This window comes from Medicago sativa, chromosome 7, assembly GCF_051527215.1.
Source record: "Medicago sativa cultivar Bolivia chromosome 7, Bolivia_mono, whole genome shotgun sequence".
Lineage (NCBI taxonomy): Eukaryota > Viridiplantae > Streptophyta > Magnoliopsida > Fabales > Fabaceae > Medicago > Medicago sativa.
The window spans coordinates 32,841,565-32,866,997 of NC_140755.1; the positions used below are offsets into that span (position 1 = coordinate 32,841,565).

The 25,433-nt window shown below is 34.9% G+C and overlaps 1 protein-coding gene, 2 long non-coding RNA genes and 2 pseudogenes across 3 annotated transcripts; 2 read left to right on the forward strand and 3 right to left on the reverse strand.

The window, feature by feature from the left end:
* Positions 1 to 3,801: 3,801 nt before the first annotated feature.
* On the reverse strand, positions 3,802 to 12,113 carry LOC146905729 (uncharacterized). The gene is made up of 6 exons (XM_085728622.1): positions 11,933 to 12,113; positions 11,076 to 11,272; positions 10,562 to 10,997; positions 9,954 to 10,391; positions 8,118 to 9,864; positions 3,802 to 4,045 (listed from the first exon to the last, which is right to left on the reverse strand). Exons 1-6 carry the CDS (start codon positions 12,111 to 12,113, stop codon positions 3,802 to 3,804), a joined length of 3,243 nt encoding a protein of 1,080 aa, XP_085584748.1.
* Positions 12,114 to 16,305: 4,192 nt separating this feature from the next.
* Positions 16,306 to 17,647, forward strand: LOC146905730 (uncharacterized). The gene is made up of 2 exons (XR_015018032.1): positions 16,306 to 16,417; positions 16,915 to 17,647. It is a non-coding gene; the product is annotated as an uncharacterized LOC146905730 (long non-coding RNA).
* Positions 17,648 to 20,405: 2,758 nt separating this feature from the next.
* Positions 20,406 to 21,000, reverse strand: LOC146905731 (uncharacterized; annotated as a pseudogene).
* A 142-nt stretch (positions 21,001 to 21,142) lies between these two features.
* LOC146905732 (uncharacterized) lies at positions 21,143 to 21,756 on the forward strand (annotated as a pseudogene).
* A 1,104-nt stretch (positions 21,757 to 22,860) lies between these two features.
* Positions 22,861 to 24,228, reverse strand: LOC146905733 (uncharacterized). Its single transcript, XR_015020654.1, has 3 exons — positions 24,142 to 24,228; positions 23,572 to 23,677; positions 22,861 to 23,028 (listed from the first exon to the last, which is right to left on the reverse strand). It is a non-coding gene; the product is annotated as an uncharacterized LOC146905733 (long non-coding RNA).
* Positions 24,229 to 25,433: the final 1,205 nt, after the last annotated feature.

A 25,433-nucleotide genomic window follows, 5' to 3' on the forward strand; every position in this document is an offset into this window, starting at 1 on the left:
TCTACTAACAGCAGAGCCTATAGAGTGTTTAACAACAGAACTCAAGTTGTTATGGAATCCATCAATGTAGTGGTAGATGATATGGTTAAAGAACCAATGCTTGAAGTTGTACCAGGTGTTGAAGCATATCCTGAAACATCCGCTCAAGAGAAAGTAAGGCCTGAAGCTGATGAAGAACCTGAGACTAACTCTGAAGATACTGAACTGGAGAATGCAGAATCAAGGAAAGGACCATCAATCAGAGTTCAGAAGAATCATCCTCAAGAGCTCATTATTGGAGATCCAGATCAAGGAATCATAACCAGGAGATCTAATGATGTTGTCACCAATTCCTGTTTTGTGTCCAAATTTGAACCTAAAAATGTAAAGGAAGCTCTCACTGATGATTTGTGGATTGAAGCTATGCAAGAAGAACTCAACCAGTTCAAAAGAAGTGAAGTATGGGATCTGGTGCCAAGACCAAATGACATAAATGTCATTGGAACAAAATGGATCTACAAAAACAAGTCAGATGAAAATGGCACTGTAACCAGAAACAAGGCAAGACTGGTAGCACAAGGTTATACACAAGTAGAGGGATTAGACTTTGATGAAACATTTGCACCTGTAGCCAGACTGGAATCTATCAGGTTACTTTTGGGAGAGGCTTGTATCCTGAAGTTCAAATTGTTTCAGATGGATGTGAAGAGTGCCTTTTTAAATGGGTATCTCCATGAAGAAGTCTATGTTGAACAGCCAAAGGGATTTGTTGATCCAAATTTTCCTGATCATGTGTACAAGCTGAAGAAGGCACTGTATGGGTTAAAGCAAACACCTAGGGCTTGGTATGAAAGACTCACAGAATTTCTGACCCATCAAGGATACAAGAAGGGAGGTACTAACAATACCTTGTTTATTAAGAAGGACAAATGACGACTCATGATTGCACAGATCTATGTTGATGACATTGTGTTTCGAGGAATGTCGAATCAAATGGTTCAACATTTGTTCATCAGATGCAGTCTGAATTTGAGATGAGTCTTGTGGGAGAACTGACTTACTTTCTTGGTCTGCAAGTCAGGCAGATGGAAGACACAACTTTCATCTCTAAGAGCAAGTATGCCAATAATATTGTGAAGAAGTTCGGGCTAGACAATGCCAGTCATAAAAGAACACCAGCAGCCACTCACGTAAAGCTATCCAAAGATGAAAATGGTGTAGCTGTTGATCAAAGCCTGTACAGAAGCATGATTGGAAGTCTCCTATATCTTACAGCAAGCAGACCTGACATAACTTTTGTTGTAGGGGTTTGTGCTAGATATCAAGCAGATCCTAAAATGAGTCATCTTGTTCAAGTCAAGAGGATTATGAAGTACATAAATGGCACCACAGACTATGGAATTCTCTATTCTCACAGTGGAAGTTGCACGTTGATTGGCTATTGTGATGCAGATTGGGCAGGTAGTGCAGATGACAGATAAAGTACTTCAGAAGGTTGTTTCTTCCTTGGAAACAATCTGGTATCTTGGTTCAGCAAGAAACAAAATTCTGTGTCTCTATCAACAGCAGAAGCAGAATATATTGCTGCAGGTAGTAGCTGCTCTCAGTTAGTCTGGATGAACCAAATGCTGGAAGAGTATGATGTTTAACAAAATGTTCTAACATTGTACTGTGACAATTTAAGTGCTATCAACATCTCCAAGAATCCTATACAACATAGCAGAACAAAGCACATTGATATTCGGCATCACTTCATTAGGGACCTTGTTGAAGACAAGGTAGTAACTATGGAGCATGTGACAACTGAAGAACAACTGGCTGACATCCTCACAAAAGCCTTAGATGTCAAGTAATTTGAGAAACTACGGAGCAACACTGTTCACAGTGTCAGGTACTTTTAGCTATAATTTATGCTTTTATCAGTTCTCAATTTGGCATATTTTATGGCTAAAAAGGGGCAGTAGATATATCCATGCCTGTATGTTTCCTGACTATGTGCTTGCAGATGTTGAGACATCTGTTTCTGGATTTCTGGTGATTTTATTTTTTGGTATTCTTGTATAAAATATATATATATATATATATATATATATATATATATATATATATATATATAGTGCATGTATTCAGGGGGAGTAAAAGATATCTGTTTGTACTCTTTGAGGGGGAGTAAACTTCTGTGTCCCTAAATGTTCTTGTGGATGTTGGAACATCCTGATGGTTTGAGCTACTAAATATTGTTTCTATATTTCTCTAAGTAGCGTGTTGTGACAGTTGACTGTCTGTCTAGGATGTACAGGAATTTATTTTTCCTTATACGTCCTCTGCTGCAAGACTCTGATTTTCTCTCTGATACCTTTTAGTTTCTCTTGTCTGCATAATTCCATATGTTAATTGTTGTGTGAAAATAATGGAAGCAGAATCTGAGACCTGTAATATACTGCTTCTAGTCCTGAAGATTATGTGTGATGACTGAAGAACTATATTTTGGTATCTTTTAGAAGTCTGAGAATGTGAACCTTTCTTCAAGGAAGATTTTAATTGTGAAGATTGAAGGAAAGGTTGCGTGTGCTATCTCTCTGTTTTAACAGGTGTGGGCTGAATTTGTTTTAGCCAAAAATTTGCCAAAGGGGGAGATTGTTGGATATTTGTATGTTGGCTTCATTTTGACTAAAACAAATATTCAATTCAGATGTGGAACACAATGTTCCAACATCCAGACCTGGTCTGTACGTTCTGTGCTTTGCCTATGTTTACGCACGCGCTTGCTTGATTGAAGGAATCCACGCCAGCTTGAGTTGGTCTGAACCGTGTGCAATTATGATGAGATCAGAACATATGTGATTTCTTAAAGAATTGTTAAAATGACTTAGGAAAGTATTTTTAAGGTGACTTTTAACGAGCCTACTTTCTAGGAGTTTCCATATCCGTCCATGTTGCTTAATCAATAAGTCACTGATCCGATCTAAAGCATGATTGAAGGAATGACACGCCTTGCTTCAGTATATAAAGGAGGCTGCAAGACCTAAAGAATTATTCAAGACATTGGTTTACAAAATAGAGTTTTATTTAGGTTTTGAGTCTTATATCTTGTGAGCCGTTCGTGTATCATCTTGATGCATGTTTAGGACTGTGCTTTGAGTTGTAATACTGTACACTACTCCGAAGCTTTTAAGTAAGGAGCTAGGTAGATTGTGAACTGCATCTAAGCCTTTAAGCAAAGTTACAAGTTGTTATTTTTAAGGGTAACCTCATTTGAGTTGAGTCTGTAATTTGGGAATCACAGGGGTTTGTGATCAGTTGTAAGGGAGTGAGATGGGATCTCAGATCTAGGAGTTCCTAGGTTGAAGTCTAGTTGGGGTAGGTCCAAGGTCACAAGTGCAAACGTGGTTTGCTGAGAGCTTTTGAATACGGACTGCACTAGTGGATTTCCTTCCTGGCTTGGTAGCCCCCAGAGTAAGTGACGTTGCACCGAACTGGGTTAACAATTTCTCTGTGCCTCTTTTCTTTCCTGTTTGTTAGTTTACTTTATTATGTTTATGTCTGTTAGCTTAATGTTCTGAACATCATATACAACATCTGGTATTTCTGTGTACTGTGTTGGAACATCGTTTGGAACATCTTAAGTCTAACGTGCCAGAATAGCAGACTGGGAAGCTTAAAAGGCTAAGCTGGTAGATCTACAGGTTGGTCAACCAGAAGTCAACGTCCTTAGAACAAGGATGTCTCACAGAAGCTGGGGAGTGATCTCCACAAATTTAGTGAAGGACATCAGACACAAAATCTAACTTGCTACTTGGATCTGAGTGACCCAGAATCCACTTAAGCTTTTGTCTTATTCTGTGAGTTGTCTCTATCATAGTATCTGATAGAGCAGTTCTTTTCTCTTCTTCCGTTTACGTGCACAACCAGACAAAGGACATAAGGAACGAAGAGAGCAATGGATAATTCTTCTATCAGCAAAGGAAATTCCAAAGATTTTCCAACGGGATTATCCATATCAGCAAAAGGGCCAACGAGATAATTCTTCTCAAAGACTCTATTTATGCTGGCACTTGATGACATCCTGTCATTACGTAATTTCTAATGTATTTCCATGAGATATTTGGAGTTCATAGCAATTTTAGACAGTCTAGAGGTGCAAAAAAGTAGGAAAACCGAAGAATAGAAGAAATGTTGCATCATGACACGATTACTGAGGAAATGTTGCCATCACGATTTTATGACCAGATTTTCAAGTTGCTTCTGCCTAAAAAAATGTATCACGTTGGCCAAATCATGACACGATTGTGAAAAGTTATTTCTGAAGAATCCTAGTAACTTAAGGCAAATCGCTTTACGATTACTGAGGATCGTATCACGATTTTAGACGCGGTTTTGGCTATTTAAGTTGGTTTAGTTTCAGAAAGAAGGGTTCTGACTAATAGTCAGTTTGTATATGTTTTTATGCTTCAATTGATTACGCTATTTGTAATTCAAACTATGAGTAGTTAAATCTCTTAGAGATTAGGTCTGAGATGATTCTGATGTAATCATGTTTGAACCATGTGCTGTGAAACTCTATTTCTCATGAATATCAATCTAGTTTTATTCAATCCAATTATTCTTAATGCTTTTTATATATTGACACCATATAATATGAATTGGTAAGATTGTATGACTACTGACCCTAGCTTACAACTTATTCCCAATTGAATTGTTCAAATAAACATGATTAGTCTAGGAATAGATAATCATTTATTTGTGATACTAGGTTAACGTGTTTAAAACTTTCAATGAATATTATACCGCATAAGGATTGATGAGGACTATTTTAGTTAACCATCGTGAAACTACAGAAATATTCATAGGAAATAGGTGCAGTGTACCAAACGGATGTAATCAGAGGATTCAAATGATCTGATCTCATCTCTCTTCTTATTTTCTTAACAACTTTTAATTAAAGCTTATTTACTTTTATGCAATCAAACCTACTGCCTAGGGCACTTATAAAATTTACACAACCTAGATATTAACCATATTGCTAAATTGAGATTAACACAATCCTCATGGAGTAACTCGCTGTAAGCGAGTTTTTAGCCATAAGCGAGTACTTTCTAGAGAGAACTCGCCATAAGCGAACTTCAAGCGAGTTTCCTCCTGTTCTTACGGGTTTTTCACAATTTTTCACCCAAAACCCCAATTTTGAGTCACCCAACACCCCAATGTGTCCCCAAAGTCTGTCTTTAGGTTTATGTACTTAAATGACAATCAAAACCATATAGAACTTGAAATTAAAACATCATTTCAACATAATTCAACAATTTCAACAATGTTTCACCAAAACTCTCAACAACAACTCAATTCACACCACAATTCCATAATTATGAAAACCCATGGTATCAATTCATCAACAACACATCTCATAACAACAACAGCAGCAGTTAATCATGAATTCATTGAATTATCTACTTTTTCAACAATCAATTCCAAATCTAAACCTAATTTCTCTGAGAATCAAAATCAGACAACAACAACAACCATGTTAAACCCTATTTCAGAATTATAAACCCATATTAGAGAAGCTAGTCCCATGCTTTCCTTAGATTGGTTGAATTTGGAATCTACAAGCTTGCTCCTCTTCTCTTCTTTAATTCTTCACTTTCTCCCTTTTTCTCCCAAAAGCAGTTTCTACGTATTATGTATTCTGACTTTCTAATTTCCTATTCTTAACTTAGTTTTTCTCCCTTATTCCCATTCTGCCCCTCAGCCTCAATATTCTATTTTAATTAATAATTCCTCCACTAAATAAAGCTCATAATAACTACTGATAAATACCAACATATAACATATCACAATTATTCAAATAAATTATATTAAAAGACACTAAAACTCAATAAAATAAATAAATAATAAATTTGGGCGTTACATTGCGTCTACCACAGAAATAAATCTAGGCTAATAAAACTAAATAACCAACAGAAAATAACTAAATAAACGACATATAATTAAATAATTATCCAACAAAATAAACAAAGGTTCATCTTAGAACTCTAACCTATAACTACTTAGTTACACTCGGTAACTAAAGACAAGATACAAAAAGATAAAAAGATACCCTAGAAAAGATAGGAGAATATATAACTCCTTGACTCCTAGAATCGCCTTCCTCTTGAACTGCTCCAGTTCTGAATGAGAAATTTTGAATGTGGAAGGCAATATTTATAGGGAAAGTTTCCATCGGTTTTGGGCCAAAATAACGGGTTTTCTAAGGGCGAAAAAGTTACAAAAAGAAACTTTTTCCACAAGGCAACATGCGCCCTGCTCATAGGCCATGCGTTAGGCGCCTCATTCATGCGCCATTCGCTTGTTTCATGTGCCTTGCGCTTTTGTTCATACGCCTGGCATTTTCCATGCGCCAGGCACTTCTGTAGACCGCCTTCATACGCCCAGGCACTTTTTCCATGCGCTCAGGCGCTTCAGTGCAAACTTAGTGCTCTTCAAAGTAAGATTTCTTGGAAATTGGGAACACAATTCCTTCTGTTGTAAAGTCTTATGAGGCCTCTTGAATCTTCTATCTTCGTCTTCCCAAGAACCACATAAATCTTCGGATGTCTTGCTTTGCCGATTTGCATGATTTCTTCGTGAATTTCTCCAAGAACACCCTAAAATTGCTATGTTTCAGGAAAACTCCGATTACAGACTCTAATATAGAAAACATTACAAATGTCCTGAAATCATAGGCAATTACTCTAATACTCCTCTGTTTTGCTAGTAAAACCTACCGAAAAAGACTGAAAAACATGATAAGAATAACGTAAGATGATCTATCATCACAACCCCAAACTTACATTGTTGCAAATCCTCAAGTAATGAAAGAAAAACATAAGTTATTCTTTGCATTTTTTTCAAGAAAAACATACCTTTTCGGGAATTGTGCTCAGGACGTCTTTCATCACATCTACAACATAGCAGCAACTAACTTACCACGTTACATTCAAGCGGGACCAACTAGGAGAGAGTACTATATTCCTAGCCACACTATTTTCTATGATACACATATGTATCTCCTAAAGCCAGTAGGGCTGGTCACAACATTTTCCCACTCCAATGGTCAAATGAATGTATCTTGCTGTAAATTTGAAACAATTCTAAACAAACAGTCAAAGTTAAACTATAGACACACTTTGAGGACTTTAAGGGTTATAACTTGGCTTAGGTTAAGGTGCATATATTTGGGAAAGTAGGCTAACAAAGAAACTTGGAGTTAGGTCACTAACCTAGGGATTCCTACTAAACATTGATGTGTTGCCAACCTTTTCCTTCCTTGTATCAGACAAGATGGATAAAATAGTAGAACTATTTGTCTTTGACATAATTTTGTTGAAGAGACCAAATTTTTTGGCTCTTTTTTTTTTCTTTCTTTTTGTCTCTATATATATATATATATATATATATATATATATATATATATATATATATATATATATATATATATATATATATATTGTGTAGATCAATTTTTCTGACAAAATATATTCTACTGTTACCCCACCCCAAACTTAAGATATTGCTAATTCCAAAGAAGAACCCCAAACTTAGTTTCAATGCATACGCAGTCATAATAATTCATATCTAACTCAAAGTGAAATCAAACAAGGTGCAATAAGGTTCAGGGCTGTCACATGACTCGTCACCAAGTAACATAAAAGAATTGTTCGTCTGGAGGCTCAAATTGGTTTCACAGAGGATTATAATAATAATAATAATAATAATAATAATAATAATAATAATAATAATAATAATAATAATAATAATAATAATAATAATAATAATAATAATAATAATAATAATAATAATAATAATAATAATAATAATAATAAAGGTAGCTAGAATGGCTCAAGGTACCAAAGAAAAAAAATTCCTCGTGTGTATAATAATCTAATCGATCGTCCATAAAGAACGGCCGCAAATTCGAGAAAAAATAACATCCATATGGAACAGTCATATATTGGAAGTATTTAATTAGGTATCTATTTTTTTTTTTTTGTCAAAAAGAGGTTGATGCAAAGAGCATCAACCCAAATATATTAAACAAAACAAAAGAGTACAAGAAAGAAAAGGGGGACTAGGCCAAAACCTTTTAAAAATGTACAAACCTAAAGTTAGGTAAACCCGTCCTATTCCTAATGTACTCTCCCCTGATATTGTCAGGGATAGAACTGTACCAAGCAAAATGATTGAGTGGGAGATTGAGTCCAATATTAGCCATTCCATCAGCACAAGAGTTTCCCTCCCTATAAATGTGAGAAAAAGTGAAATTGATGCTTCTGGCGAAAGCTAAGCAATTGTTCCACCTGTTTCTTAATGTCCAAGGAACACAAGAAGATGACTTCAAAGCTAAACATACCAATTGTGAATCGGTTTCCAGCCATAAGTGATTGTAACCGTTATGAAGAGCAGATTCCATAGCAAGCATGGCAGCCATCAGCTCTGCGTTGTAAGCATTAACATTTCCCAAATTCTGTGCAAAGCAACCTAAACAAATACCTTCCTTGTTTCTGAAAATACCTCCTGCAGATGGATTAGGAGGATTTTTTGATGCAGCTCCATCAGTGTTCACCTTAATCCAGTTGAAAATTGGAGGAGACCAAATAACTTCCTTGATTATAGGTGCTTTAGGAGGATGAAATGGGACTCTAAAGTATTTTAGAATGGAGAACTCCCTCATGTCCGGAGTAGCTGCCTTTGTGGTGTTTGACCCTGACACGTAGACTGAAGAGATGATATTATTTAAAATAATCTTCCAGTGTATGATCTTGTCTTGAAACCTAACCTGGTTCCTCCTAAACCAGATTGCATTAATAACAATGACTAGGCAGGCTTGAATAACCACCTTACATTGGGGAGACCAGTTTTTGTCACAAATCTTCCATATGTCCTCCACATTAGAAATATGAATAGATAGATGAAGAATATCTGAAAGCCAAGTCCAGAAATGCTTAGCAAATGAGCAATCAAAAAATAGATGAAAAGATGTCTCGGATTCCTTAAAGCAATTCGAACATATAGAGGGCATGCTACATCCTCTAATCATTAAGGTATCATCCGTTGGAATTCTGCCATGCATCATCCTCCAACAAAGCAATGACTTAGAGGGCGGGATATCTCTGCTCCAAACATGTTTAGACCAATGAATGTTTTGACCAACTGGAGATTTAAGGGAATAAGCCTCCTTAAGAGAAAGATCTACATTAGCCAAACCATGCCAGACCAACTTATCTTCAACTACTTCAATAGGGATGGATATTTGCTGCACAATTGAAGATAAAGAGGGAAAAATTAGATGAACAGAATTAGGAATTCTCCAAGTACCATCACTGATAAAGTCTGCAACTGAGGCTTTAAGATGCTGAGAGATGGATTCAGGGAGGTGTAACAAAGAGGATATGGACATTCCACACCAGTTATCATTCCAAAAATTAACCCTATCACCTTTACCTATCAACCAACCAGAATGATCAGAAACAAATTGAAATTGGCTCTTGATGCTACTCCATATAGAAGAATGAATATGATAAGAAATTGGCTTCAAGCTTCTAATACATCTACTTTGCAGCAGCTTCGCCCAAGGTTGATTGGAAACTCTGAGATCCCAACAAAGTTTGAGATTAGCAGCTTCATTCAGAGAGGATAGAGATCTCAACCCTAATCCTCCTTGATTAATAGGCAAGCAAATTTTTCTCCAAGAAACTGTTACTAATTTCCTTTTTTCCACATCACCACTCCAAATGAAGTTCCTGATCCATTTCTCTAAGTTGTTGAGAAGAGATTTAGGCCAGCAATAGATTGAAATGCTATGAGTCAACATTCCTTGGATGACAGATTTTACTAACTGAACTCTACCTGCAATAGATAAAAGCGATGCTTTCCAAGCTGCTAATTTTTTTTGATTCTATCTGCAATAGGTTGGAGATGGGAGACTTTCGGTTTACCTCTAAAGATAGGCACACCAAGATAATTGAACGGTAAGGAACCAATGTTGAAGCCAATATTTGATGCTATCTGCTGAATTCTGGCTGAAGAAATAGATCCAGCGTATAGAGTTGATTTAGCAGGGTTGACAAATTGTCCATAGATGGAAGCATACCTTTGAAATAACTCCTTCAAAGCTTGTATTGAGGATGCTTTGGCTTTGCAGAACACCATTATATCATCTGCATAAAGAGTATGAGAATGGACAAAAGAATTTCTAGATCCTTTGATAAGCTCCAAACTTCCAAGTTCCACAAGTTTCCTGATACCTCTGCTTAAGACATCTTCAGCAAGACAAAATGGAAGAGGTGATAAGGGGTCTCCCTGCCTCACGCCTCTTTTACAATTGAAATAACCATGCTGTTTGCCATTAATAGAAAAGCTGATTCCAGAATGACCTGAATCCAATTGCAAAAAACATCATTAAAGCCAAACTGTTTTAAAACTTTCAATAAAAAAACCCATTCTATTGTATCAAATGCTTTTGCTATGTCTACTTTAAAAGCCACATTGCCTCCAAAAGATTTGTTGTTCAACAAATTGATTGCTTCTGAGGTTGTGCATATACAGTCTCTAATATTCCTTCCTTGAATGAAGCCTCTTTGCTCCTCAGAAATGATAGTTTTCATAATTGGTGCCAATCTGTCTGCTAGAATCTTTGTAATGATCTTGAATTTAAAGTTTGCAAGGGCAATAGGTATAAACTGTTCAACTGTATTAGCATTCTCAGTTTTAGGGATTAGAATCAAAGTATTAGAGTTGAAGTTTGGAAGAATCCAGCCCTTAGTGAAGAATTCCATGACTGCATTGCACACATCATATTCAACAATGTTCCAGAAAGATTGATAAAAAATTGCTCCAAACCCATCAGGCCCAGGGGCACTATCCTTGTTAAGCTCAAAAACCGCCCTTTTTATCTCCTCATGAGAAGGAACCATGGTTAACAGAGAGTTAGTGTTGGCAGAAATCATATTGGGGATGACCTCCTCCACTAAGTTGTCCACCTGCAAAAAAATGTTAGAAGAAAATAAATTTTGAAAGTGATTTTTAAAATGAGAAGCAATTTGCTCTGGATCAGAAACAATATCCTCATCAACACTGATAGCTGTAATGGGTTTGGTTTTGGATTTGATTTTACCAAGCCTTTGGAAGTATTTGGTGTTTCTTTCCCCCTCAAGATGCCATTGAGATTTGGCTCTTTCCTGCCAGAAAGCTTCTTCGTTGTTTAGGGCATTCTCCAGGTTTATCTGGGCAATCTTCTGTTGAGCAAGAAGGTTGTCTGTTAAAATTTAATTAATTAATTTAAACCCTATCTATTCTAGGTTGTTTAGATACTTAATTAATATTTAATTAAGTATCTAAACAACCTAGAATGGATATGGAAATATTTGGCTCTAAATCTTACCGGTTATGCTATTCGGAAAAGAGATGGTGATCCTATTAGTACCTTCACTAGCTAGCTCCAGAAAGTATTGTGCTCTTAAATGGGGTAAACTAGACTCCACCGTAAATGCTTGAAACGACTTCCTACGACTAAAAAAATGTTAAAGTATAAAAGGAAAGGTTGTGTATGTAAATGCAAAAGAATAAAATTTTATAAAATAATAATGAGGATTAGCAACAGATTTAAGAAATGAAATTGATTAGTCAGGAAATCTCAGCTTAGCAGAAAAGAAAAATGATGGAAAATAATCTCAGCTTAGCAGAAAAGAAAAATGAAAGAAAATAAACTAATGGGTTGTCTTCCATTCAGCGCTTGTTTAACGTATGAGTCCCGACGATCAATAGGTTGCCTCCTATCAAGTACTTCTTTTGAGTCATTACCTTGACGAAATAGGTTGCCTCCTATCAGCGCATGTTTAATGTCCCGAGCCCGACGGATATGTCTAAGCATTGTTCCTAGGCTTCTTTGGTGTTGGTTCATATTCATCAGGTTCACCTTCACCAACATGATACTCTACCATCGTTATCTCACTTGGATCAACATATGTGTACCACATGACTTCATCCCATATCACAATCTCTATTCTCACAAACTTTTTTATTATGAATGGTCTGTCCCATCCTTTCCTAGCTTTCCTTCCACAAAAACCATAGAAATCAGCTGGATATCTAAGCATGACACAGTCCCCAGTGTCAAAGTTGTCTTCCTTATCTTTCTAAGAACCCTCAATAGCTCTTTCCACATTACCTCTCGTGTTCATGTTGATTCCTTTTTCCTTCAGTGGATGTTCTCTTCTTGTCGGTTCTTTGATCTCTAGAGATTTAGGCCGGTCAGTTGTTGCCACTGCATGGCATTCAGTACCTACTCTCAGATGTTTCCTTGAGGCAAGTGATGTATCAAATAGTCACCTTTAGATTCAAGCACAATCTCCTTGTATTCTAAGTTGATACGATCTTTTTCTGTAGCTAAGAAGAGTCTTTCTAGTGTTATTGGACATTCAGGCATGTCTCGAACCACTATGTCCACCAAGAATTTAAAATTTCCTACTTCAACTTGGACATCAATCAACACTCCCTCTGCTTCTTGTTTTGTTCCGTCAGCTACCCCCCACAAGTTTTTCAGCTTCAATCATTCTTAGCCCTTTGATTTTGTAGAATGTTGCTAGCAACGTCAGGTTTGTGCTTGCCCCTAAATCACATAAAGCGATCCCAAGAAACACACCATTGATTGATATAGGAATATTGAAGCTCCCAGGATCCTTGATTTTGATATGTTTCTCCACTTTAGTGTTGGCATGCCAATCTCGAGCTAAGGATAACCATTCTTCTTTTGTAGGTTACTCTTCCAGTTGAACAAAGTCTTGCAAAATTCTCATGCAACAAGGATTCTACTCAAGCATTTCTTTTGTTGGCATTTAGACTGTAGATCTTGTTTACCTTTGTAAGAAATGATCAAAGCTGATTCCTTGACCTTGTTCTGTCTTTGCTTGGTAGTTGACTTCATTTGGGAAGGCCTCAATACCTTCCTCTTCAAAGGCATTAATACCTTTAACTTCGAAGGCTTCAGTACCTTCGGATTTGAAAGCATCAGTACTTTCATCTTCACTTAGGTATTCCTCGAATTAATCCCTGTTCATGGTCAAAGTTTTCCCAATTACATAGCTAGTGTTAAGTGTTGCACCAAGTTAAGGTAGGTTCACAGTTTCATCTGATTATTAAGGTTTATATTCTCGTAATCCATACTCATAGTAACAATTGATGTAATGATGACTTGGTTCTTCTTCCAGTTCATGTGCCTCAGGTCCAGGATGATATCATGGTGTTTTTTGATCAGGACTCCAAGGATATTCGCCTACTTGAGAAAATTGTTTTCCATTGACATCTTTGATAGCAACTGTTATCCTGATACAATAAAACAACAAGTTCATATTCTAGCAAAAGAGTATGATAATTGTTTTATTAGCTAAATTTTAGTTACTTGATTATTAATCCTAAGATTAACTTCCTAAGTTTCTAGACATGATTAACTCATAATATCAAAATGTAATGCAAACTCGATTTAAATTAACTATTATAGCTAATACCTAATGTTATAAAACCTAAGACTCTATAACTATTAATCATAAACGCTAATACTAATTATAAATGCAAAATTGAGTTGTACTAACTCTAATTAAATAACCCAATTAAACTAGACTCGGTCTATTGTAGATATTATAACAACCGTTATTTTTTCTACGACTCCCTAAAATGCAATGTTAAATATGACCTAAAACTAAGACTCTAAAAGAAAACAAAAATGGGTTAGTTCCTAAATGAAAAGAAAAACAAAATGGGTTAGTACTAAATGGAAAAACAAACTAAATGCAAAACAAAAAATAAACTATGTTAGTAACGGTAATGGAAAAGAAACTAAATGGATAACTAGACTCTAAAAAATACAAATGACTCAACTAGGACTTCTTTTTTTTGGTAATTTTGAAATATTTGATTTTTTTTGGTTTTTTTGAATTTTGGAAACATAAAACTAAATGACGGAAAAATAAATGACTGAAATTTAAATGACTGAAAAATAAAGATAGAAATAAGTAATTTTAATTGGAGCAAATAGTCATTTTAGTCCCTGACTTTGCACCTCGCTATCACATAGGTCATTGACTCATGATTAAATACAAACAAGTCCCTGACTCTACACTTCCGTTATCACTTTAGTCCCTACTGTTAAAAAAATCTGTTAAATGATGATGTGGCACGTTGACAAGGAGTATGACGTGTCACAGGGACTAAAGTGAAAGTAAAAAATGGTCATTTGGTCCCTGAATCGAAAATCAATATCCTCAATTTACTGTTAGGTCCCTGACTGTGTGTACTTATTATCAGTTAGGTCCCTGACATTAAACACGAAATTTCACTAAGATCCTTGGCAAGTTGTTAGTTTAACATGTTACTTACTCAACACTAAGGTATTTGTGCTAGATATCAAAATATTATTATAACACTTATAAAAATTATTCCAAAGTTTAATAACAAATGTTTCCATAACATAACTATTAAGTCATTAATGTCAACCATAGAGTAATTAAAAGATTGCACCATATTTGGGCATATAATTCAACAAGTCATTACATAATGATTCAGCAAAATATTAAACAAAATATCGCACCACGGTTATGCTTATAATTTAGCAATTTCGGTACATAAATAAACTAACAAACATCACATAGTTGGTCTCGGATCCCTTGGAGTTGGCATGAAAGATGTAAGCATTTGTAGTTCATTCAGACGTGCATTTGGATTTTGACCCCTAATTTCGTGTTTACTATTAGGGAACTGACAGACAGTAAGTATACACAGTCAGGGACCTAACAGTAAATTGAGGATATTGATTTTCGATTCAGGGACCTAACTGACAGTAAGTATACACAGTCAGGGATCTAACAGTAAATTGAGGATATTGATTTTCGATTCAGGGACCAAAGTGACCATTTTTTTACTTTCACTTTAGTCCCTATGACACGTCATACTCCTTGTCAGCGTGCCACATCATTACTTAACAGATTTTTTTAACGGCAGGGACTAAAGTGATAACGGAAGTGTAGAGTCAGGGACTTGTTTGTATTTAATCCTGAATCAGGGACCTATGTGACAGCGAGATGCAGAGCCAGGGACTAAAGTGACTATTTGCTCTTTTAATTGCTTAGTCGAAAATATCAACAGTCCCCGGCAGCGGTGCCAAAAACTTGATAGTTGGATTAGGCAAGTTTACCAAATTGTTTAGCAAGTAATAAAGTGATAAGTGAGTATCGTATCCACATATGGATTGTCATTTAGTCCAAACAATTCCCGTTACTTAATTTATGTTGACGATATAAAATAAAGAATTAAGGGTTGAGAGATTGCAATTTTTATCTGTTTGCAACAGAGCAAGTTACATGGTTTTGGTTGCAGAAATGTAACAGTGGTTAGAGAATTCTTCGAATACCCCCTATTTACCTATTGGATATTTAAATTAAGATATACGTCGTATCTAGTTATTCTAAGCAAGCTATCTATGTGATGAGGTCGTTGGAAGTTACTATCCTAGCGGTCGTCACGTTGCACCTATTGATCGCACAGTGATCCTTACGTGCGGGGTCTTACTCTCTCAGTTGATTTAGGCTTATCCCTCCGATGGCTAACTACACCTGTTGATCGCACGGTGATCCTTATGTGCGGGGTCTTGTTAAATCAAAGGTAATTGAAGGATGAACTTAAATTGGTTTTCCAATTTTTCCTAACGCTATGAAGTGCCAAAGTTCCATTAGGTTAACCCATCCTTGAATCTTAGGTATCCGAAATCACACTCTCACTCTCGGTAGTTCTACAAACGGGCAGCCTTATCAGCGTATACCTTACCAAAGATGAAAGATGAATGGTTCTAATAGGTTTCAGTCTATTTCCTTCAAGCAGCCGCTTGTTCCCCTAATCTATAACTAGTTTCCTCCTAGGTTTAGCAGAGTTATTACTCAGTCTTAGTAATTGTCACCTTCTAAGTACTTATTGGTAGGATCAACTCGCTCTCGATATCTTTCGCTGGTTACAAACTACTTACTTCCTAAACAGATTGTTATCAGTATAATGATATAAATATCAAGATATAAGCATCCAGATAATGATAGCAATGTTAGGCCATGTCACAACCTAAGTACCAAATCTAGGGCTGCGTCTACTACAGAAATAAACATAGGCTAATAAAATTAAATAGCTAACAGAAAATAACTAAATAAACAACATTTAATTAAATAACTAAATAACTACTTAGTTACACATGGTAATTAAAGACAAGATACAAAAAGATAAAAACATACCTTAGAAAAGATAGGAGAAGATAGAACTCCATTTAAGAATCAAATTGTCCAGCAACATGAATAATCTACAAGTTTGCAATGAGTCAGATGATCGTTATCATGTCTCTACTTCCATTGATGATGGAATTGATATGGTATAGATATCCAATTCCTATAATATTTTAACATATATTTCTTGATTTCATTTTCAATTATTTATTCATGAAAATATTCAGGTCACGGTCCTTTCATGCATGATATATTTACGGAAGACTTGATAGTTCAAGTTCAATCAAGGGAAATACAAATAACCAGAATTGATAAATCTTTGCTGCTGAAGTTTTCTGCTAAATTTTTCAGTTTCCTTTAACTGATAAATATTTGCTGGTTATAGTTGTTTTCAAGGTAAGCATAGTTAAAATCTTAGTGATTTTATCTTTCAAGTTCTTAAGCATTTACATATTTTAACCATTAGTAGGCTTTCTTTGTGTTGCATGCTTCAGTAAAGTAATCCTCTTTCCACCTCCATGTGGTTGGAATTGGTTTTCAGGACTTTATAATGTTAATTACCTTCACAAATCATTTTTTTTACCAAACATAATTAAAAATTTTTAGATTTGATAAAGGAATTGATTGTATTTTGGCTATACAGGTAAGGGAAATCATGACAGGCATGAACAATGAATCTCCAAAGAAGGCAGTGAAATGAAGGAGAGCAAGTAGACAATGCCGATCCAACAAACTCAATTCCAACTATAACAAATGTTGAAAGAGTTACAGATTCTCCCAAGTCTCAGAAGCCACTGAGCAAGAAAACACAAAGGACTTAGAAGTAATGAAGAGTCTGGTTGCTGCAGTCACGGATCACTGAGCCAACAATTCCAAGTTAAGTAGAAAAGGAAAATTGGTTCGACAGAAGAAAGTGAAATTTGCATTAGTTAATTTCCAACATCAGATGACTGATTGAAAGTAGTTACAATCTACCAAATTGGGAAGATTGAACTCAAAGGTAGATTCACTGATCAATTTTCAGTACATGGTTCTGTAGATGTTCATAATTGTAATCAATTAGTCACACTGCTCATACTGTATCACATCAACAATGTTGCGGATAATGCTCATATGGATTTTCCTGACCAAGATGTCACTGGCTTGTCTGTTGAGGAAGAGGTTTATAGCATGTTTTTGTTCATTCAAATGTCACTTTGCCTTGCTGTTTGTTTGCTGCCTTGTACATGTTCAGATTTTGAATTGTTTTTTAATATTTAGCTTTTGTTTAATTTTATGATATTGTAACTTTCGATTTGTTTGATACTGTAACAATGACAGGTCTGTAATGAAATTTGATCATATGATATTTCATATTAGCTGCTAAGTTAATGAAATTTTTGGTTATTATATTAAATTCTGCACCATAATCATGGTATAAAAAAAAATAATAAAGTTTTTAAATGAGTTGAACAGATTTAAATTATGTTTATTAAATCGGATCAAAGAACAGACTTAAAATCTAGAATTTTTTATGCCCTTTGTTCACCCTTTTTAAAGTGGTTTCATCCGATTTAAATTAAAAGATTTTAGATGGGTTCAACCGATTTAAATTAAACGATTTTAAATCGGGTAAAGGGGGTTGACTTAAAATCAAATGCACTTTTTAAATCGGCCACCTATAAATCGGATGTTCACCCGATTTAAAAAGTCATATTCACCTGATTTAAAAAGTGTTTTCTGCACTAGTGCTAGAATCGCCTTCCTCTTGAACTACTCAAGTTCTGAACGAGAAATTATGAATGAGGAACGCGATATATATATATATATGGAAGTTTCCACCGGTATTTTGCCAAAATGACGGGTTTTCTAGGGGCGAAAAAGTCACAAAAAGAAACTTTTTCTGCAAGGCACCATGCGCACCGCGCATAGGCCATGCGCCATACGCTTGTTTCATGTGCGCTGCGCTTTTGTTCATCCGCCTAGCATTTTTCCATGTGTCAGGCGCTTCTGTAGACCGCCTTCATTTGCCCAGCGCTTTTTCCGTGCGCCCAGGCGCTTCATTGCAAACTTAGTGCTGAAATGTTCGTTTTCTTCGCCTGTCTTGGTGTTTTCTTCAAAGTAAGATGTCTTGGAACTTGGGAACAAAATTCCTCCTTTTGTAAAGTCTTCTGAGGCCTCTTGAATCTTCAATCTTCGTCTTCCCAAGGACCACATAAATATTCGAATCTAGCTTTACCGATTTTCATGATTTCTTCATGAATTTCATCAAGAACACCCTAAAATTGCCATGTTTCAAGAAAACTCTTATTTCAGACTCTAATATAGAAAACATTACATATGTTCCAAAATCACAGGCAATTAATCTAATACTCCTCTATTTTGCTGGTAAAACCTACTGAAAAGTATTAAAAAAACATGTTAAAAGTAAAGTAAGATGACCTGTCATCAATCACCATGGGAGAAGCACCACCGCCACCACCTCATAGGCCGACGATGAGAGACTATGGGTTAGCAGCCAACCGTGACCATCATACCCATGTTTTCCAACCAGCAAATCCCGTAGCTTTTTACATTAAAACATCTGTCCAAAATGGGATGAAAGAAAACTAGTACGATGGGAGAGATACCATGAGCCCCCACAAATGCTTTAGCCATTTCTATAAGACTTGTCAGTTTTATATACCCCCAGCCAACGTGGTTGAAGACCAAAATAAACTTAGGTTGTTTGCTTTTACCTTATCTGGGAGGGTTAAAGATATGTTGTTATCCATACCTAGTGGAACCATTCAAACCTGGGATGAGCTTGAACTTAAGTTCTTAGAGAGATTTTTTCCTATGTCCAAATATTGGGAGAAAAAACATGAGATCACCAACTTTAAGCAGGGGGAGAATGAGTCTTGTATGATGCCTAGAAGTAGTTTAAACTTTTGCTTAAAAGGTGTCTTGCACATGACTTGAGCGAGAAGTTCTACCTACAAGTTTTCACTGAGGGGTTGACACATAGCCATATGATGTTCTTAGATGCTTAAGTTGGAGGAAGCATGAGAGTTAAGAATGACCATGAAGTTCAAACCCTAATAGATAACATGGCACAAAATGAGTATCGTGCAGGAGCCGAGAAAAAGAAAATGGGTGTTTTTGGGGTTAGTGAGAATAGTGCCATCTTAGAAAATCAAACAGCCATGAACAAACAGATAAAAGCCTTGACCAAACATGTGCAAGCAATTACCATGGGACAATTACAAGTCCAACATGCTCAAGTTCAACAAGTGGCTGCTCCTAAATGTGATTTCTGTGGTGAAGGACATGCAAATGGTGAATGTGTGCCTGAAGGGGTGAGTGAGGAAGCATATTACATGGGAAACTGCCAAAAGGGGAACCCTTATTTCAACACATACAACCCGGCCTAGGAACAACAATCTAACCTGAATTACTCTAACAACAACACTTTGAATCCACTCTTACCTAATCCAGCCCCTCAACATTAAAGAAAGTCGTCAGCTTTTGAAGAAGCCATGACTAGCTTTGTCAAAATGACTCAAACCAATTTTCAAGTGATGAAGTCTATTCAAGAAGTTATGCAACGAAATAATGAGGCTTCAATGAATAGCCTTGATAATCAAAATAGGAAAGTTGGCAAAGCAGATAGCAAATCAATCAAGCAAAGGATTTTTTGTTAATACACAAGATAATCCAAAGAGTGAAAGTTGTAAGGTAATTGAGATGAGGATCAAGAAGGTTTGAACACCTTTAGTTCCAAAAGTCACAAAGAAGAATGAAGATGTAGTAGTGGAGGAGGCTGAACAAGGTGTAGTTGAAAAGAATGAAAATGGTGTAGTTGAAAAAGAAAAGAAGGAAAAAAAATTGAGGGAGAAAAATAATAATTATCAGTATAAACAAGCTTACAACGTTGTATCATTCTTCTCTACTAAATATTTGTTTCCATAATTGCATGAATAATGAAAATTGGATCAAAAAAATCTAGTTGATATTGCACAACTTTTTCAGTTTCATTTTTCATAGAAAATATTTTTTAACTTGTGTTTTATTTCAGCGATGATTAATATAACTACCTATTTGTTAATTCTTTCATTGTTTAGCAATAGGAATTTTAGGGTTCTGATTATGAGAAGACAAACCTTGTTTACTTGGCTAACTTGTTGCTGCTATTAGGTCATAAGTTGGTCTTATACTAACTGTTGGGGATGGAAAATTTCTGGGAAGAAAACGATCTATGCTGATTTTGTGACCTGGATTTGGAGCTGAATTTAAATCGATGGATACACCCTTTCCTTTGTTCGAAGAATTGGTTTGATTAACAAGGTTGAAACACAACAGACTCAAATTTGGCAAAATATTGTAAAAGATCAGGCATTTGAATTTCATTTGAAGGTGATGACATCTCATAATATGAGTAATATGGAGAAAAATCATCATCCACTTCCAACTCAGGAATCTTTTCATTGGTGTTGAGATTGATACATGCTTCTGAATTTCCAGTATTTTGTGCTAGACTGACATTGCTTGCTACCAAAGGAACATTCACATTACCATCACCTTGAATTAGTGAAGGTTGATCAGAGGCGAACATGTGCAAAGTAACACCATTTCCTTTTCTAATTGTGAGCAAGTATCCACCAAGAATTATTCCATCGATAACAGCAGTGAATTCCATTCCTAGCCTGATTTCTTCACGTGGATCCCTCGGGGGAATTACCGGTGTATCATTGTGAAGTTTGTGATGTTTCAAATGTAGTCCCTCGTTGTTCTTTTTTCTTTGTATTAACCTAAATTAAGAGTTAGCTTAATCAAGTTCCATACTTAATTGATTAAGTATTCTTCACTAGTGAATGACAAATAATTTATGTTATTACAGAGATAAAAGAACAATGACTGGACTACAAGGGAAACATCACAGCCATGACAATGATACACCGGTAATTCCCCCGAGGAATCCACGTGAAGAAATCAGGCTAGGAATGGAATTCACTGGTGTTATCGATGGAATAATTCCTGGTGGATACTTGCTCACAATTAGAAAAGGAAATGGTGTTACTTTGCGCATGTTTGCCTCTAATCAACCTTCACTAATTCAAGGTGATGGTAATGTGAATGTTCCTTTGATAGAAAGCAATGTCAGTCTAACACAAAATAATGGAAATTCATAACCATGTATCAATCTTAACACCAATGAAAAGATTCCTAAGTTGGAAGTGGATGATGATTTTTCTCCAGATTACTCATATTATGAGATGTCATCACCTTCAGACGAAATTCAAATGCCTGATCTTTTACAATATCTTGACAAATTTGAGTCTGTTTTGTTTCAACCTGTTAATCAAACCAATTCTTCGAACAAAGGAAAGGTGTATCCATCGATTTAAATTCAGCTCCAACTCCAGAAGGTCATAGAATATGCAGAGATCCTTTTCATCCCATAAATTTTCCATCTCCAACAGTGAGTATAAAACCAACTTATGATCTAATAGCAGCAACAAGTTAGCCAAGTAAATAAGGTTTGTCTTCTATAATCAGAAACCTAAAATTCCTATTGCTAAACAATGAAAGAATTAGCAAATAGATAGCTATATTAATCATCAGTGAATTAAAATACACGACAAAAAATATTTTCTAAGAAAAATTAAACTGAAAAGGTTGTGCAATATCAACTAGATTTTTCTCATCCAATTGTTATTATTCATGCAATTATTGAAACAAATATTTAGCAGAGATTAATGATACAACCCTATAAGTATGTTTATACTGATAAGTTGGTTTCTTTGCTTGTTAATGAGGAAATTCTGAGGGATGCATCCTCTATATAATTCTATAAATTCACGTTCATTTTAAAAATTAATTAACAGAACTTTGCCATAAATAAAAAAAAATCATTTTATATTGTTGAACAATATTTAAATCTAAAAAAAAAAATTAATCCTGAATAAAATGAAAGCTCAAAACAAATGTTGGATTAAGGTTTGCAATTTCACGCCCTTAAATACAAAGGGAATAAATTAAATTTACCAAATAAAAAAATAATGATTCATCACATTCACAATTGATAAAATTATGTTCTCATGAAGAAAAAAAAACATACCGAGAGGAATGCATTCTTCTACAGAGCCACAACTTTAGCTGTAACATTCACCGAAATACCTGAAATTCAAATAAAATAAAATAAAATCATAAATTTTGAGATTTTTTTACTAATATAACAAACCAGAATAAATCTATTTAATTCAGTCTCAAAACACATGGAAACTTTGATATAGGTCTATCCATATTGATGTCTGTTTGAACTTTGAAATCCACGTTCGTTTTAAAAATCAATTCACACAATTTTTGTCATAAATAAAAAAAAAATCATTTTTATAATGTCGAACAAAACTAGAATTTAAAATAATTAAGCCTAAATAAAATAAAACCTCAAAACGACCCATTGAGCATAGCTCAGTTGGCAAGGACATGCATTGTTATATGCAGGGGACGGGGTTCGAACCCCGGTCACCCCACTTATTCGCCTTGAAAAAGGTGAATTCTAGCCATTAGACTATCTGACAAAAAAAAAACTCAAAACAAGTGTTGGATTAAGGTTTGCAATTTAACGCCCTTAAATACAAAAGGAATAAATTAAATCTACCAAATAAACAAATAATCATTCATCACATAGACAATTAATGAAAATATGTTCTCAAGAAGAAAGAAAAAAAACATACTGAGAGGAATGAATTCTCCTACAGAGCCACAACATTAGCTGCAACATTCACCGGAATACCTGAAATTCAAATAAAATAAGATCATAAATTTTGAGATTTCTTTTACTAATGTAATGAACTAGAATAACACTATTTAATTCGGTCTCAAAAATCATGAAACCTTTGATATAGATCTATCCATGTCAATGTTTGTCTGAACTTTGAATTTGTTATAGTCAACAATCAACACATTCGCACAGTCAAGGATGTCAGTGATATCTTGAACGAGATCAGAAATTCCAGATCTTGAAGAATTTTTATTTCATAAAAAATTAAATTATGAATTGAAATATGCAACTTCCGAACACGATCTGACTGGAACCAACTTCCTTGACCGTGTGGGGAAATAAAGTTGAGATTGTTTTAAGTAAACAATAGAGATTACAAGAAGACCCTCAAACCGATTGATATGGTGGGATAAGGGAAAAACTCTTTTTTGACTATATTTGAGGAATGATCTGAGAATGAAATAGAAGAAAACGAAAAGAAAATTATGTTTGAGATTTAAGAAATTGACAACAGTGTGTGATTGAAGACAACATGTGTTAAACAATTACACTTACGAGTTTCAATTCAACCTTGATAATGCAACGTTGTTAAAATTTTTGAGAGAGAGATTTCCCATCCAACTCAAGAGATTAGTCTATGTAGTTGCGGGCGGAGTTTACCCTGTTCATAAAAAAAGAAAAAAATTACTTCCTCTACATATATTTCTATAAATCCACGTTCGTTTTAAAAATCAATTTACACAATTTTGTCATAAATAAAAAAAAATATTTCATTTTTATAATGTTGAACAAAACTAAAATCTAAAAAATTAATCCTGAAAAAAATAAAAACTCAAAACGTCCCCGTGAACATAGCTCAATTGGCAGTGACATGCATTGTTATATGCAGGGGCCGGGGTTCGATTCCCGGACATCCCACTTATTCGCCTTGAAAATGGTAAATTCTAGCCACTAGACTACCTGACGAAAAAAAAAAACTCAAAACAAGTGTTGGATTAAGGTTTGCAATTTAACGCCCTTAAATACAAAAGGAATAAATTAAATCTACCAAATAAACAAATAATCATTCATCACATAGACAATTGATGAAAATATGTTCTCATGAAGAAAGGAAAAAAAACATACTGAGAGGAATGAATTATCCTACTAAGCCACAACATTAGCAGCAACATTCACCGGAATACCTGAAATTCAAATAAAATAAGATCATAAGTTTTGAGATTTTTTTTACTTATGTAACAAACCAGAATAACTCTATTTAATTCGGTCTCAAAAATCATGAAAACTTTGATATAGATCTATCGATGTCAATGTTAGTTTGAACTTTGAATTTGGTATAGTCAACAATCAACACATTCACGCAGTCAAGGACGTCAGTGATATCTCGATCGAGATCGGAATATCTAGATCTTGAATAATTTTGACTTTATAAAAAATTAAATTATGCATTGAAATATGCAACTTCCGAACACGATCTGACTGGAACCAACTTCCTTGACCATGTGGGGAAATAAAGTTGAGATTGTTTTAAAAAAACAATAGAGATTTGAAGAAGACCCACATACCGATTGATATGGTGGAATAAGAGAAGAACTCCTTTTTGACTATAATTGAAGGATGAGCTGTGAGTGAAATAGAAGAAAAAGAAAAGAAAATTATGTTTGAGATTTGAGAAATTGACAACGGTATGCGGTTGAAAACCATATGTGTTAAAAAAAATTACTTACGATTTATATAGGCAAAACGACCAAGGACACATAGTCTTGTAGGTAGAGACGTCAGTGATATCTTGATCAAGATCGGAATATCCAGATTTTGAAGAACTTTGAATTTATAAATGAAAAAAATAAGTTATGCATTGAAATATGAAACTGCCGACCTTGATCTGAATGGATCTAACGTCATTGACTATGTGTTGAGATTTTTTTTAAGAGAACAATAGAATTTACAAGAAGACTTACATACCGATTGATACGGTGTGATAAGGCATGAACTTCTTATTGACTAGATCTGAGGAATAATGTGAGAGTGAAATAGAAGAAAAAGAAAAGAAAATTACGTTTGAGATTTGATAATTTGACACCGATATGAGAATGAAGACAATATGTGTTAAAAATTATTACCTACAATTTATATAGGCAAAATGACCAAGGGCACCTAGTCACTATATGAAAATCTAAAAATCAAAATTTAGTGCCAATCATACACATCCACGTAACACCCCCCAATTAAATTTTGTAATACTTCGTGAAAAAAGCCAAATAATATTTTTTTAAATAATAAAAAAATGGCTTAATTGCTCTTTTAGTCCCTTAATTATTTTTTTGGTATCGGTTTGGTCCCATAATTAATAAAAAGTCCGTTTGAGTCCTTTATTTTAATTTTTGTTACACATTTTGGTCCCTTCCATTAGGTTT